General features: G+C 43.1%; 1 protein-coding gene across 2 annotated transcripts in view; it reads right to left on the bottom strand.

Annotated features, from left to right (window-relative positions):
• LOC138765566 (uncharacterized) overlaps positions 1–10,345 on the bottom strand; it is a 39,798-nt gene extending 29,453 nt beyond the window's left edge. For both annotated transcript variants that reach the window (XM_069942591.1, XM_069942592.1), the window contains exon 1: positions 10,220–10,345. In XM_069942591.1, the coding sequence (XP_069798692.1) occupies positions 10,220–10,280 (61 nt within the window). In that variant the 5' untranslated portion in view covers positions 10,281–10,345. The remainder of the gene's footprint in view (positions 1–10,219) is intronic.
• Between the last annotated feature and the right edge of the window lie 5,782 nt (positions 10,346–16,127).

The raw sequence follows: 16,127 nt of genomic DNA, 5'->3' as shown, positions 1-16,127 counted from the left end.
AAAAAAGACATAAGGCAAAATCAGGTATCCTGCGGAACTGAAGATTTTTTAGGATGGAAATTAGCCAAAGTTCTTTGACAATCCTAAAGAGGTTATGGACTTTGCTCAGTCTCTACTAATCATGCAGTTTCAGGAACGATGTAGTCCTTCAAGGTCTCCAAAGAAAGTAGAGATGTAAGGTGGGATCCAGTTTTTTAAAAGAAATGGAAGCAATGGTGACCGAAGTGGTTACGTTGATTTAAAAAAATAAATCTTTTATCTTTTTTTTGAGAAGAGTTTAAATAGTTTAAATAATGATGATAGTTTAATGAAATGGGCGTTGGGAGAGGGAACTGGGTGGGCACTAGTTTCCAGAAGTCATCAGCTACCTGGGAGTTATCTCACACCCAATATTTTGGGGGAGTTACCGCTTTGGGCGGTTTAAACAGGAGGAGGTAGTCGTGACCTCCGACCTGTTTTTTTTTTCTTTTTAATTTTCGGGTTAAGAAGTGAAGGTTTTTTTTAATTATTTTTTAAAAATAAATAATTTTTTTTAACTCTTTTTGTTTTCTGATTGTAATTGAGAGGGAATTAGGAGCTTTTTTTTCTCTCCTTTTTTTTCCTCTTTTTTTGGGGGGGCGGGTTTTCTCTTTTTTCTCTCTTTTTTAAGAGGATGATGTCACAGAAGATAATAAGTCAAAAATTGAGGACGTTGAATTAGATGAAGAGGAAGATGAGGGGAAGAGTGATAAGAAAAAGAAGAAAACCAAGTACAAATACATTGAGGGAGAAGAGTTTAATAAAATTAAGTTAATTTCGATAGAGAATTTTGAAGATGTTATAAATGAAGAATATGGAGAATTTTATAAGAGTTTGAAGGGAATAAAAAGTTTATCTGATTGTTTTTCTAAGGGATGTTTTTGTTCTCTCGATGAATTATAAAGGAAACGGTATTAATGGAAATTTTGTATTTATGTATTATTAATTATGATTTTTTTAATATAACAGATATGTGGTTGATATATGATATTAATATTTGAACTTAGTTTTAAAGTGGATTTCATTTGTTAAATACATGTATTATGTTTGATTTAAATATATGTTTAAGGGTATTATTTTAGTATTGATATTTTTTTTGTTGTTAGTAATTTTTTTTATTGTTAAGTTTCATCCTTTTTTTTGTAAGTGGGGTTTTTTCTATTTTATTTACAACATTGTTAATTAATTATTTTGGGGGGGAGGGTTGGACTAATTTTAAATTAGATGATTAATGTTGTGTTATAATTATTGGGGGGGGGTTAATTTGTGTAGTTTAATGATGTAGTATTCTAATTTTTATTATCTTATTTTTTATTATTTCTTTAAATGTAATTTTTATTTTATTCATGTCATAAAATTTTAAATAAAGTTTAAAAAAAAAGAAATCCTGAAAAATTTATTATGATAGCCTTAGCTGTAGCAAAAAAATGTATTTATCAACCTGGAAATTAGAAGACAACCTGAGAGTACAGCAATGGTACATAGAAATGAATAAATGTATTCTATTGGAAAAAATAACATACAATTTAAGAAATAACATCACAGTATTCGAACAAATATGGGAACCATACATGAACCGTATACAACAGAGAGGGCCTACCGCGGACCCCCACCCCCTAAAATGACTGAAGGAGAAGACAACGAAATATATAAAAGTAGAAGACACAAATTTCTTGTTTATTTTATTAAGTGATGCCATTGTTTAACGGTTTTAATGAATCATATAGATTGAACTTTGAATAAATGGGGAGGGGGGGTGAGGGAGGGAGGGAAGGGAGGGGGGAAAAAGGGGAGAACATGACACTATATATTCAAGAGAAAAATGTCTGTATGTATTTTGGTCAGTATGGTTTATAGTGTGAAAAATAAAACATTTTTTTAAAAAAAGAATTCCTGGAAAAATTCTTCAGACGTGTGGTGGAAAGTGTGCTGACCGTCTGTATCACAGTCTGGTGGGGTGCCACCAATACCCACGAGCTTAAAGCCTTCCAAAAGGTAGTGGCCACAGCCCAGGAAGTCACTGGCAAAACCCTCCCCCTCATTAAGGACCTCTACAGGGAACATTGCCGTTGGAGGACAGCAGCAATCATCAAGGATTCACACCACCCAGCAAATGCTCTGTTGTCGCTGCTGCCATCAGGAAAGAGGTCTCAGTGCCAAAAGATTCACATCACGTTCAGGAACAGCTGCAACCCCTCCACCATCAGTCTCCTCAATGACAATTCAATCAGGGACTCATTTAAGGACTCTTACGTTTGTATTTGATAGATATTTTTATTCCCTCTGTTTTGCACAGTCAGTTTGCTTTATATTTCTTTATTTGTTTACATGTGTTCACTGTGTACAGTTTTGTTTTGCATTATCAATAAGTCAAAATTTGCCTCGCCTGCAGTAAAACATATCTCAGATTTGTATGTGATGTCACGTACCATAAATCTGAAATCTATGTATATGAATAGTCAGGATATCAGGGCAAGTCAGGGGAGTTGGGCTGAGTTGGAGAATGGATCAGCTCAGGATGGAATGGTGGAGCAGACTTGATGGGCCAAATGGCCTATTTCTGCTCCAATATCTTCTGGTCTTAGTCTAAACCGGCTGAGAAGATCACTGGGGTCTCCCTTTCCTCTACTGATGTCATCTACTGAGAGCATTGACTCAATAAGGCTCTAAGAATTATGGGAGACCCTTTCCATCCAGGGCACAGTGTCTTTGACCCACGGCCATCAGGAAGGAGGTACAGGAGCATTGAAATCAGGGCCGTCAGCTGCGAAATAGCTTCTTCCCACAGGCTGTGGGATTGATGCACAGTATCCTGTGCACCAACCCTCTTTTCAATCTTCTTCAGCATGATGCTGAACCAAGCCATGAAAGACCTCAACAATGAAGATGCTGTTTACATCCGGTACCGCACGGATGGCAGTCTCTTCAATCTGAGGCGCCTGCAAGCTCACACCAAGACACAAGAGAAACTTGTCCGTGAACTACTCTTTGCAGACGATGCCGCTTTAGTTGCCCATTCAGAGCCAGCTCTTCAGCGCTTGACGTCCTGTTTTGTGGAAACTGCCAAAATGTTTGGCCCGGAAGTCAGCCTGAAGAAAACTGAGGTCCTTCATCAGTCAGCTCCCCACCATGACTACCAGCCCCCCCCCACATCTCCATCGGGCACACAAAACTCAAAACGGTTAACCAGTTTACCTATCTCGGCTGCACCATTTCATCGGATGCAAGGATCGACAACGAGATAGACAACAGACTCGCCAAGGCAAATAGCGCCTTTGGAAGACTACACAAAAGAGTCTGGAAAAACAACCAACTGAAAAACCTCACAAAGATAAGCGTATACAGAGCCGTTGTCATACCCACACTCCTGTTTGGCTCCGAATCATGGGTCCTCTACCGGCATCACCTATGACTCCTAGAACGCTTCCACCAGCGTTGTCTCCGCTCCATCCTCAACATTCATTGGAGCGACTTCATCACCAACATCGAAGTACTCGAGCTGGCAGAGTCCGCAAGCATCGAATCCACGCTGCTGAAGACCCAACTGCGCTGGGTGGGTCACGTCTCCAGAATGGAAGACCATCGCCTTCCCAAGATCGTGTTATATGGCGAGCTCTCCACTGGCCACCGTGACAGAGGTGCACCAAAGAAAAGGTACAAGGACTGCCTAAAGAAATCTCTTGGTGCCTGCCACATTGACCACTGCCAGTGGGCTGATATCGCCTCAAACCGTGCATCTTGGCGCCTCACAGTTTGGTGGGCAGCAACGTCCTTTGAAGAAGACCGCAAAGCCCACCTCACTGACAAAAGGCAAAGGAGAAAAAACCCAACACCCAACCCCAACCAACCAATTTTCCCCTGCAACCGCTGCAACCGTGTCTGCCTGTCCCGCATCGGACTTGTCAGCCACAAACGAGCCTCCAGCTGACGTGGACATTTACCCCCTCCATAAATCTTCGTCCGCGAAGCCAGGCCAAAGAAGATCCTGTTACCAGATAAGTCATCCCAAAATATTTATCTGTATATATTATTTTTAATGATATCTTTATTGAGAGATATGATTAAATATGTTTGTGCACCTGAGAGTGTGTATGTGGGTACACCATCGTGCTTCAGAGAAGTGCTGTTTTGTTAGGTTGTATATGTAGAGTCAGGCAATAGAACATGGAACCCTACAGCACAGTATGACCCTTCAGCCCTCAATGTTGAGCTGACTCAGATATTCTTTAAAAATAGTACTAAACCCTCCCTACACCGTAACCCTCTCTTTTTCTCCCATCCATGTGCCTGTCTAAGAGTTTCTTAAATGCCCTCAATGTTTCAGCCTCCACCAACATCCCTAGCAAGGCATTGCAGGTACTCACAACTCTCTGTGCAAAAACCTACCCCTGACGTCTCCCCTAAACTTCCCTCCCTTCACTTTGTACACATGTCCTGAGGTGTTTGCTGTTCCTGCCATGAGAAACAGATCCTGGTTGTTCACCTTGTCTCTGCCTCTCAGAATCTTGTCGACCTCTATTGTCTCTTTTCATCCTTCTACACTCCAAAGAGAAAACTCCTAGTTCTGCTAACCTTGCCTCATAAGACTTGTTTCCCAATCCAGGCAATACCCTGGCCAATCTACTCTGCATGAGGTGACCAGAACTGAACACAGTGTGATCTCACCAGAGAGAACATGACCTCTCGATGCCTGAACTCCATCCCCCTATTAATGAAGTCCAGCATCCCATAGGCCTTCTTAATCATCTTAACCTGGTTGGTGACCTTGAGGGATGTATGGATTTGAAACCCAAGGTCCCTGTGATCATGGACTTGAACCTGATTAGTAGTTACAGGTTTACAGAGAGAGTTGAAGGATGTACGAAGCGAGAATGTTTCCTGCACAGTTGGAGGTGCCTGGAATGTGTCCCAAAGGAGAGGGAGGGGAAGCAGATACGATCGCTGTGCATCTGATAGGCAGAGAGAGAACTGATGGGGGTCACAACGGGTCAGACAGCATCCACAGGGAGAAATGGTCAGTCAGTGTTTCGTTTGGGGACACTGGAGGGACAAAGAGGGTGGATAAGGACAAGGCATTTAACATGAGTTATCTGGATTTGAGAAAAGTGCTTGCTAAGGGAGGCAAGGTTGGCACAATGCTACTGCACTAGTGATCGGAACCAGGGTCCAAACCTGCACTGTTTGTAAGGAGTTTGCACGTTCTCCCTGTGTCTGTATGTGTTTTTTCCAGGGATTCCAGTTTCCTTCCATTGTTAGAAACTTACTGGAGTGGGGGGGGGGGGGGGGGTTGTAGGTTAATTGGGTGTAATTGGGTGGCATGGGTTCGTGGACTGAAAGGGCCTGTTACCATGTTATATGTCTAAATTTATAATTTAAAAAACTCCTGTCATGGTCGGCTAGTCTGGGAAGTTAATACACATGAAGTAGGAAATCAACTAGCAAGTTGGCTGAATAAATTAACTGAGGGACTGGAGTCAGAGAGTGGCTGAAGAGACTGGAGGACCGTGATCAGTGGAGGGCTTCAGGGTCTGGGACTGGGACCCTTTATCAAATATACATAAATGATTTGAATGGGGATATTTGTGGGAAGGAACATGGGCTGATAACATGGACATCTGTGCGGTGGTGGACAGAGAAGAAGGTTTGTACTGGGACCTGGACCAGATGAGGAACTGGGCTAAGGAACGGCAGATGCAGTGGAACCGGCAGAAGGGCGAGGTGCTGCATTTGGGTAAATCGCTACCAAGACAGAGAAAAAATATTGGGAAAATATTGGGAGCAGTGGCAGCTGGAACAAGAAGGAGGGGATGCCTTGGGGGGCATGGCAAGATGGCGTAGGGAACAGACGTACCTTCCAGACTTCTCCTGACTCTGATTTATTGTTTTGTCTTTAAGTGCCCGTTAAAGTTCTTTTAAAAGTTTATAAATAATAAGAGGTGCTGAATTAATACCTAATGGTTCATATGCAAAAAAAAAGGGTAAAAGAAAACATCAACAGACTGTTAAAAAACTACATTTTCTGAAATTGTCTGAGCCTACTTGTTTACAAGAAGCCAGGACTCAGCATAGAATGGATCCAGAAGAAAATGTGCAGAGTTCGGCATTGAAGCTTCATTTTAAGCCGATGAGGCTCTCTGAAGGTCTCACTCAACAGCTTTCAGAACAAAGAGCTGGCCGGGTGCCAGTATTTCACACAACGGCCACTGTGAGTGCTGTTACTGAGACTTTGACAGTTGAATCAGCTGGGGCGCCACCAGCTGGAGAGTTAAAGAGCTGTCATTCGACTGCTACAGTGGTGGCGCTGCAAAATGCATCCTCAATTACAACGGATTTTCCAGACATCGATTCAGTGAAGATGATTAAAGAGATTTGGCTTAAAGATAATCCTGATCTTCAGTCTCCTGGCATTGCTGGGGGGACTTTGAGATGGATTTTTATACGAAGTCAAACTGCTAGAAAAGATACTAAATTAAGGGAAGAGACAGAAGATCCCGTGGTCTCTAAGGAACAGCAAGACCCCATTATGGCTGAATCTACTTCTGTTGAAATGTCTGTTAAGGATCTTGAAGATAAGATATATTCTATATCGAGTCACTTAGCTAATTTTGTGAACCTGTTTATTTCCAAGATTAATGCGATGGCGGAAGTCATTAATGGAGCTTTTAAGCTTGAAACCATTGAAAGATTTGAAATGTGTGATCAAGGTTTAGTCGATGCACAGGATCAACTGCAAGATGAAAATAGAATAATTGAAACATTGCAGATCCAAAATAAAAATTTAGCAAAAAAGGTTGATTATTTTGAGAATCAATCTAGACGGAACAACGTGAAAATTGTTGGTTTGCCAGAAGGCATAGAAGGACCAGATCCAAGACGAGTGTTAGGACAGGATAAATTCCCTGAAGGTTTAATACTGGAACGTGCTCATAGAGTTTTAAGAAGAAAATCTTTTTCAGGACAGAATCCAAGAGCTGTTCTGATCTGTTGTTTAAACTATTGTGACAGAGAGACAATTTTACGTACGGCTATTAGAAATGCCCAGCAAAATAGATCTCCTTTGATGGTTCAGAATAATCCTGTTTTCTTCTATCAAGATTTGAGTCAAGAAATTATGTTTCAACGACGTGAATTTAATTCTGTGAAAGAACGGTTGTGGAAAAAAAGACATAAGGCAACATTCATGTATCCTGCGGAACTGAAGATTTTTTAGGATGGAAATTAGCCAAAGTTCTTTGACAATCCTAAAGGGGTTATGGACTTTGTTTAGTCTCTACCAATCATGCAGTTTCAGGAACGATGTAGTCCTTCAAGGTCTCCAAAGAGAGTAGAGATGTAAGGTTGGATCCAGATTTTTAAAAGAAATGGAAGCAATGGTGACTGAAGTGGTAACGTTGATTTTAAAAAATAAATCTTTTATCTTTTTTTTGAGAAGAGTTTAAATAGTTTAAATAATGATGATAGTTTAATGAAATGGGCATTGGGAGAGGGAACTGGGTGGGCACTAGTTTCCAGAAGTCATCAGCTACCTGGGAGTTATCTCACACCCAATATTTTGGGGGAGTTACCGCTTTGGGCGGTTTAAACAGGAGGAGGTAGTCGTGACCTCTGACCTGTTTTTTTTTCTTTTTAATTTTTGGGTTAAGAAGTGAAGGTTTTTTTTATTATTTTCTTAAAATAAATAATTTTTTTTAACTCTTTTTGTTTTCTGATTGTAATTGAGAGGGAATTCGGAGGTTTTTTCTCTCCTTTTTTTTCTCTTTTTTTGGGGGGGGTTTCTCTTTTTTCTTTCTTTTTTAAGAGGATGATGTCACAGAAGATAATAAGTCAAAAATTGAGGACGTTGAATTAGATGAAGAGGAAGATGAGGGGAAAGGTGATAGGAAGAAAAAGAAGAAAATTAAGTACAAATACATTGAGGGAGAAGAGTTTAATAAAATTAAGTTAATTTCGATAGAGAATTTTGAAGATGATATAAATGAAGAATATGGAGAATTTTATAAGAGTTTGAACTTTTTTCTTTTTTTTTTCTTTTTTTTATATAAGGGGAGGGGAAGGGAATAAAAAGTTTATCTTATTGTTTTTCTAAGGGATGTTTTTGTTCTCTTGATGAATTATAAAGGAAACTTGGTATTAATGGAAATTCTGTATTTATGTATTATTAATTATGATTTTTTTGAATAACAGATATGTGGTTGATATATGATTTTAATATTTGAACTTAGTTTTAAAGTGGATTTCATTTGTTAAATACATGTATTATGTTTGATTTAAATATATGTTTAAGGGTATTATTTTAGTATTGATATTTTTTTTGTTGTTAGTAATTTTTTTTATTGTTAAGTTTTATCCTTTTTTTTGTAAGTGGGGTTTTTTCTATTTTATTTGCAACATTGTTAATTAATTCTTCACTCTTTATTTGGGGGGAGGGTTGGACTAATTTTAAATTAGACGATTAATGTTGTGTTATAATTATTGGGGGGGTTAATTTGTGTAGTTTAGTGATGTAGTATTCTAATTTTTATTATCTTATTTTTTATTATTTCTTTAAATGTAATTTTTATTTTATTCATGTCATAAAATTTTAAATAAAGTTTTTTAAAAAAAAGAAGGAGGGGATGCCCGATGGAAATAGAAGGTTTCCTTCTACCCCGACATTAGTGCAGCATCCTGAAGTCCAGGAAGGTGCTTGAACCAGCCAAAAGGCTGATAAAGCAGAAAGGATCTGAGTGCGTGCGGAGAACCCGGACACCCTGAAAGTGATGCTGCGGGGGTGGGGGGGGGGGTGGGGGGAGGGAAAGTTTTTAACAAACCCAGAAAAGGCATGGCAATTCGCCAAGAATTTACCTAACCCTTGACCCTTGACCACGGTCACCAGCAGCCACTTTTCTGTGTTTCTGTAAGATCCCCTCCACCTTCCAATCTCCAATGAGCACCATGCCAGATGATCAATCTACCGTAGAGACACGTGATACAGTGTGATAGTCGAGCCCCAACCCCCCCCCCCACTTTTCTGGCCCAGAAATCATGCCTTTTCACCCTTTTATTTTTCGCCTCAACTACCTGCCCATTCGAGCTTTCTACATACCAACTGCCCACCCGTCTGAGCTCCTGATCTGTGACCCATCCGAGCTCCCTACATACCAACTGCACACCCATCCGAGTTCACGACGCCCCGACTGCCTGGCCATTCGAGCTCCAGACCACCTGCCCATCCGAGTTCCCAACACCCCATCTGGCCGCACATCCGAGCTCCTGACCTCCAATCCATCCGAGCTTCCGACAACCCAACTGCCCAGCCATCCGGGCTCCTGACCACCTTCCCATACGAGCCCTGACACTCCAAATGCAGGCTAATGACCCTGTCCCGGCTATCGAGCTCCCACAGGTAGGTCTCTGCTGCCATGGAGATGGAAATGAGCTAAACAGTGTTTTCTGCCCCATTGGTTTTCCTGTGAAAGCTTTTCTACCACCCCCCATCCACTGTGAAATGTCCCAATGTCCGCACCGTAAGATGAGCAGAGATGATGAGAAAAAATGAGGCAGGAAGGTCAACAGAAAACATCTACTGTACCTCTGGATGGGGACCAACAGCAGGAGGCTTTGAATGACACAGGTACCTACCACATTCAAATATGTATGAGCCACGTAAAGGTTGACCCCCCCCCCCCAATTTGATCTGAAAATTTGGAACAAAAATGTGGACCATTACACAAGTATATACGATAATTTTATTTTATTCTTGCATGACCTGCTGAGCTATGTCAATGGATAGCACGTAAATAAAAGCTTTTCACTGCATCTGGAAACATTGGAAACATTAATTCAATGCGCTGTAGCCAAAAGCCTTCCCCATGACCAGGGAGGATCAAGGCAGGAAGCCTGAAGACGAACACCCAGTGGTACAGAAACAGCTTCTTCCCCTCCGCCATCAGATTTCTGAACAGACGATGATCCACAGACACAGCCTCACTTTCTCCTCTTGTCCACTAATTTATTTATTGTTTAAATTTAATTTGTAGCAATATGTGCAACTAATGCTGTTGCAATACAACGAATTTCGTAACGTTCATGACATTATAGCACGACCAAAGCAGGGCCACCCTCCTAACCCTGGTTTGCCCGTCAAAGCTTTTCCCCCACCATGGAATTATCCAAAGTCCAAACCGCAACGTTAACAGAGACGGTACAGAAAAAGACCTACTGTAACCCTGGACGGAGATCGACAGCAGGACCCCGCAGAGACAGACCCACTGAGAGCTCATCACCAAAGTTTCAGTGTCGACTTCTCTCAGCAAAATACTTCTTATTTTCCCACTGTCAAAAATAGATGTGGCTGCAAATGTTTTTTCATTTCCTACCGTGGACACTCATCATCTACTCATGTGTTCAGGAAGGTACAACAGTGACTGCACTTCCTGAGAAGACTGAAGTGGGCAAGGCTACCGTCCACCATTATGTCAACCTTCTACAGGAGCTCTATCGAGGGTGTCCTGTCCAGCTGCATCACAATGGGGTACAGTTGCTGCAGAGAAATGGAACAGAGGTCAATCCACGTTATCATAATTGTGGCAGAGAGGATCAGTGGAGTTTCCTTCCCCACCCTACACTGACGTGATCTACTGGGATTGTTGTTTGAAGTGGGTGCATGAAATCATTGAGAACCCCTTCCACCCTGCACACAGCATCTTTCAGCTGTTCCTATCAGGGAAGAGATACAGGAGGATCAGAGCCAGAACCACCAGGCTGAGGAACAGCTTCTTGCCACGGGCAGTGAGAATGCTAAACGACCAAAGGAACTGATCACGCTGACCATCCGAGATTCTCACTTAGACAAAACAATATTCATTTATCTTTATCGAGGAAGTAAAAAGTTAGGTTCTACTTGTACAATCAGACAACAATAATCTTGACTTGACGAGACTTATCTTTGCCATAGAAAGGAGACTCTTTGACCAGCTGAGTTTCTCCAGCATCGGGATTTTACTTCAACTGCGGTGTCTGCACTTTTGTGTTTTCCCTCTGATTGAGTTTGTGGTTGAGGAGTCTGATGGTGGAGGGGGAGCAGCTGTTCCTGAACCTGGTGGAGCAGGACTTGTGGCATTGAGACCTCTTTCCTGATGGCAGCAGAGAGAACAGAGCATGTGCTGGGTGGTGTGGTCCCTCGATGACTGCTGCTCCTCTCTGACGGAAGCGTTCCCTGTAGATTTTGAAGTGAGTGGGGATGGTTTGGCCTGTGATGGGCTGGGTCCACGATCTTTGGTGGGGTTTTCTGCTCAGAGGTATTGGTGCCCCCATACCAGACCATGATCCGACTTCCAGAAATGCATAACGGTGCACCTTAGTGGATCCACCTGTCAAATCTCCACCCGACTTTCCCACTGTTTTACCTCCTGATGTCTCCTTCAACAGCCTTTCATGGAAAAGTTGATGAACCAAGAAAAATGGTTGAGGTAGAGATTAGCACAATTCAAGGGATTTGTACGCTCTCCCCGTGTTTGCTTGGGTTTTCACCGGGGACTCCAGTTTCCTTCCAGCATTCAAAATGTACCAGGGGTGAAGGGTAATTGGGTGTAAATTAGGTGGCATGGACTCGTGGGCCGAAATGGCCTGTGACTGTGTGTATGTCTATTAAAAATAAATAAATTACTAACCACCCATGAAATGAATGTGAGGGGGTACTTTGAGGAATAAGGTCACTTATATGATCTTAAGAGATGAGCAGAAATAGGCCATTTAATCATGAGCTGATCCATTTTTCCACTCAGCCCCACTTCCCGCCATCTCCCCATAACCTTTGACGCCCTGGCTAATCAAGATCGATTCAATTTCTTCCTTAAATACACCCAATGACCTGGCCTCCCCAACCACCTGGGGCAATAAATTCCACAGATTCATCACCCTCTGGCTGAAGAAATTCTTACGCGTCTCTGTTCTCAGCGGACACCCTTCAATCCTGAAGTTGTGCCCTCTTGTCCTAGACTCTCCCACTGTGGGAAACAACCTTTCTACATCAACTCTATCCATGCCTTTCAACATTTGAAATGTTTCAATGAGACTCCCCCTCCCACCCCCACATTGTTCGTAATTCCAATGAGTACAGACCAAGAACTGTCAAACGTTCCTCAAATTGTAACCCTTTCATTCCTGGAATCATCCTTCTGAACCTCCCCTGAATTCTCTACAATGTCAGCACCTCCGTTCTTAAATGAGGAGCCTAAAACTGCTCACAATTCTCCAAGTGAGGTCTCTTCAGGGCCTTATAAACCTCAACATCACATCCCTGCTCTTGTATTTGATTCCTCTTGAAATGAATGCCAGCATCGCATTGGCCTTCTTCACCAACGCCTCAACCTGCAAGTTCACCTTCAGATGATACTGCACGAGGACTCCCAGTCTCTCTGCATTTGAGTATCTTCCATTTTTTCCCCATTTATACAATAGTCTGCTCATTTATTTTTTCATGACTGGGCACTTTCTGACATCTCTGCCCATTCTCCTCTGTCCCAGTCCTTCTGCAGCCTCCCTGCTTCCCCAACACTGCCAGCTCCTCCACCGACCTTTGTATCATCTGCAAACTTGGCCAGAAAGCCCATCATTCCATGACCTGCAAACAAAGCTCCTGGCAAGGAATGCACCAAAGTTCAGGTTTATTCTCACCTGTACTGAGATGCAGTGAGAGAGGTTCTTTTACGGGCAGGCAAGTTGGTCATCTCATCCATAGTCCAATGAATAAGATGTAATAGAGAAATTCAGCCCATCAATTCTGCCCCACCATTCAATCATGAGCTGATCCATTCTCCCACTAAGCCCCACTGCTCGGTCTTCTCCCAATCCCACGGCCTTCTCCCCACTGCCTTCTCCCCACTGCCCGGCCTTCTCCCCACTGCCTGACCTTCTCCCCACTGCCCAGCCTTCTCCCCACTGCCTGACCTTCTCCCCACTGCCTTCTCCCCACTGCCCAGCCTTCTCTCCACTGCCCGACTTTCTCCCCACTGCCCGACCTTCTCCCCACTGCCTTCTCCCCACTGCCCGGCCTTCTCCCCACTGCCTGACCTTCTCCCCACTGCCCTCTCCCCACTGCCCGGCCTTCTCCCCACTGCCTGACCTTCTCCCCACTGCCCAGCCTTCTCCCCACTGCCTGACCTTCTCCCCACTGCCCAGCCTTCTCCCCACTGCCCAGCCTTCTCCCCACTGCCCAGCCTTCTCCCCACTGCCCGACTTTCTCCGCTCTGCCCGTCCTTATCCCCATAACCTTTAATGCCCGGGCGAATCAAGAACCTGTCCATCTCTGCCTTAAATGCACCCAATTATGTTTAAAAGCAGAATTGCATTTAGAAACACACAGGATGTGGAAGCTAATTTAAGCTGTGAAACTGTTTTAAGAGGAAGTCAGAAGAGAGAGAGGGTCTGCCAGGAACAAGCTGAGATAGCACTTGGAACATCGAAGCCCGAACCCCCAGAAGGAACAAAAGGCCATGTTGTTGCAGCAATTGACATTTGTCACACAAGCTATAAGAGCAGAAGTAGGCCAATCGGCCCCTCGGGGCTGCTCTGCCATTTAATCATGAGCTGATCCTTATCACTCAGCCCCACTCCCTGGCCTTCTCCCCGTAACCCTTGATGCCCTGAATAATCACTTTAAATACACCCAACGACCTCACTTCCACAGCTGCCTGTGGCAACAATTTCCACAGACTCGTGACCCTCTGTCTAAAGACATTTCTCCGCATCTCAGTTTTAAATTGTCGCCCTTTTATCCTGAAGTTGTGGCCTCTTGTCTTGGACGCCCGAAGATGGGAAACACTCTTTGCACATCTACTCTGTTCAGGCCTTTGCGCATTCAAGATGTCTATGAATTCCCGCTCCTCCTTCTGTACTTCAACGAGTGCCGTCCAAGAGCTGACAAACGCTCCTCATTTGCTAACCCTTTCATTCCTGGTATCATTCTAGTAAATCTGGTCTGAACCCTCTCCAGTGCCAGCATGTCCTTTCTCAAATAAGTTCCCAAAACTGTACACAGGACAGATAGTCCCCGACTCACAACTCTCCCCACAAACGTGTAAATTTTTTAATATGTATCCACTTTAAAAAAACATAACATTTACATGGTTTATGTTGTATTTCACAAACTATAACAGGGATACAGGGCACTTAAGAACCAAGATGTGCGTACTTACCTTGTTAGTCAGCATTCCAGGTACTGGGGTTGGGCACCGCCATCTTGATTCCAGTGCGAATATGCGAGTCTTTAGAAAGTGCATGTGCTGTGGGGTTCACGTATCGGAGTTCGGTTGGCGCATGCGGGAGAATTAAGGATGTGATTTAAATATCGTCAGAGTGATTAACTCTCCAGCATGCGCCAACCCTAAGCCTGGGCCAGAATGTGGAAAGATTTGTTGCTGGGTTTTGGGGTCTTCTGGGCTGGTCATATTAGCCATAAAGCTGAAATTGATTCTTAATTGAAACTCACAAACAATGGGTGTTGGCTTAAAAGCATTTGTGTGTACACACAGCATTCTACTGGCAGTTGGACAAAAGAGCAGGACTTTTAACAGACCATCTGAAGTCACATTCACTTATAAGTGGACAGAAATTCTTTCAACATATAAATATGAATTAACTTTGGAAATAAGTTCAAAAGGCAATCTGCCCTGCATGGTTCATGCTTTTGGAAAAATGAAACAGAAATGATGTCATGTGGCAGGTGGTGAGAATTTTCGGAGAAACATATCACTGTAAGGAGAGGCATTTTGAAACCAGAAGGAAGTTGAGCATCCTGGAAAAGGCAGGACTGAAAGACAGTCACCTCTATCGAGAGAGAGCAATGCTGTTCTGGGTTGTATTATCCTTATCATAGGAGATAGCCCCAATCAGTGGCCATGAAGAAGAGTCACTTCACTGTCTCTTTGACAAAAGAGGCCAGTTTCAGGATTGAAGATACAGTGATCAGAAAAGATCGTGTTGTGTGTTATTCCTGGACAAAGGGGACACAGAATAAGTGGCTTCTGAAATAAGGGAACCCACTTCCCTGTCCCTTGGTGAGGGACCTTCAGCCATGAGAGTCGCTGGTTATCCGTGAGCAGTCATGGGTGTTTGTAGATAGTGATTTATTTATTTAATTAATTTGAAGGGTCTGTCTGTTTGTTTCTTTATTTATTATCCCAGGGTGATTATGAAAGTTCGCCAGGGGACTCATGTGCAGGTGCGTGATGTTGGGCAGGCAGGAGAATTTATAAAGGGAAGGCCAGCTTACCCTGCTGTTCACTTGGTGAGGAGCCTTTAGCCACGAGAGTCGCTGGTTATCCGTAAGCAGTCATTGGTGTTTGTAGATATAGATTTATTTAATTAATTAATTTGAAGGCCCAGTCTGTTTGTTATTTATTTACCACCCCCCCCCCCCACCCCACTTATTCATTAACACTCCAGGGAATAAAGTCCAAACCTGTTTAACCTTTCCCTGTAACTCAGTTCCTGAAATCCGGCAACATTTGTGTAAATCTTCTTTGCACTCTTTCTATCTTATTCATAACTTTCCTGTAGTTCGGTGGCCAGAACTACACACAATGCTCCAAAATTGGCCTCCCCCGTGTCTTAAACAACTTTACCAAAACATCCGAACTTCTTCCTATACGCAATACTTAGATTTATGAAGGCCATTGGGCCAAAAGCTCTCTTTACCACCCTGTCCACTTTCAGGGAATTATGTATCTGTATTCCCAGGTTCCTCTGTTCTACTGCACTCCTCAGTGCCCGACCATTTACCGTGTATGTCCTACCCTGCTTTATCTTTCCAAAATGCAACACCTCAAACTTGTCTGCGTTAAATTCCAGCTCATTTTTCCAGCTGGTCTAGTTCCCTCTGCAAGCTTTGAATGCCCTCTTTTCTGTGTGCTACACCTCCGATCTTTGGGCCTGCTGATCCAGTTTGCAATATTGCCATCTGGATCATTGCTATAGATGACAAACAATGATTCCCTGAGGCACATCTCTGGTCACAGGCCTTCAATCAGAAAGGCAATCAACCACCATCACTCTCTGTCTTCTCCCGTCCAGCCACTGTCAAATCCAGTTCACGACCTCACCATGAATACCGACTGCCTGTACCTTCC

This window comes from Narcine bancroftii, chromosome 1 (genome assembly GCF_036971445.1).
Source record: "Narcine bancroftii isolate sNarBan1 chromosome 1, sNarBan1.hap1, whole genome shotgun sequence".
Taxonomy (NCBI): Eukaryota; Metazoa; Chordata; class Chondrichthyes; order Torpediniformes; family Narcinidae; genus Narcine; species Narcine bancroftii.
This window is presented reverse-complemented; position numbering and strand designations above follow the sequence as displayed.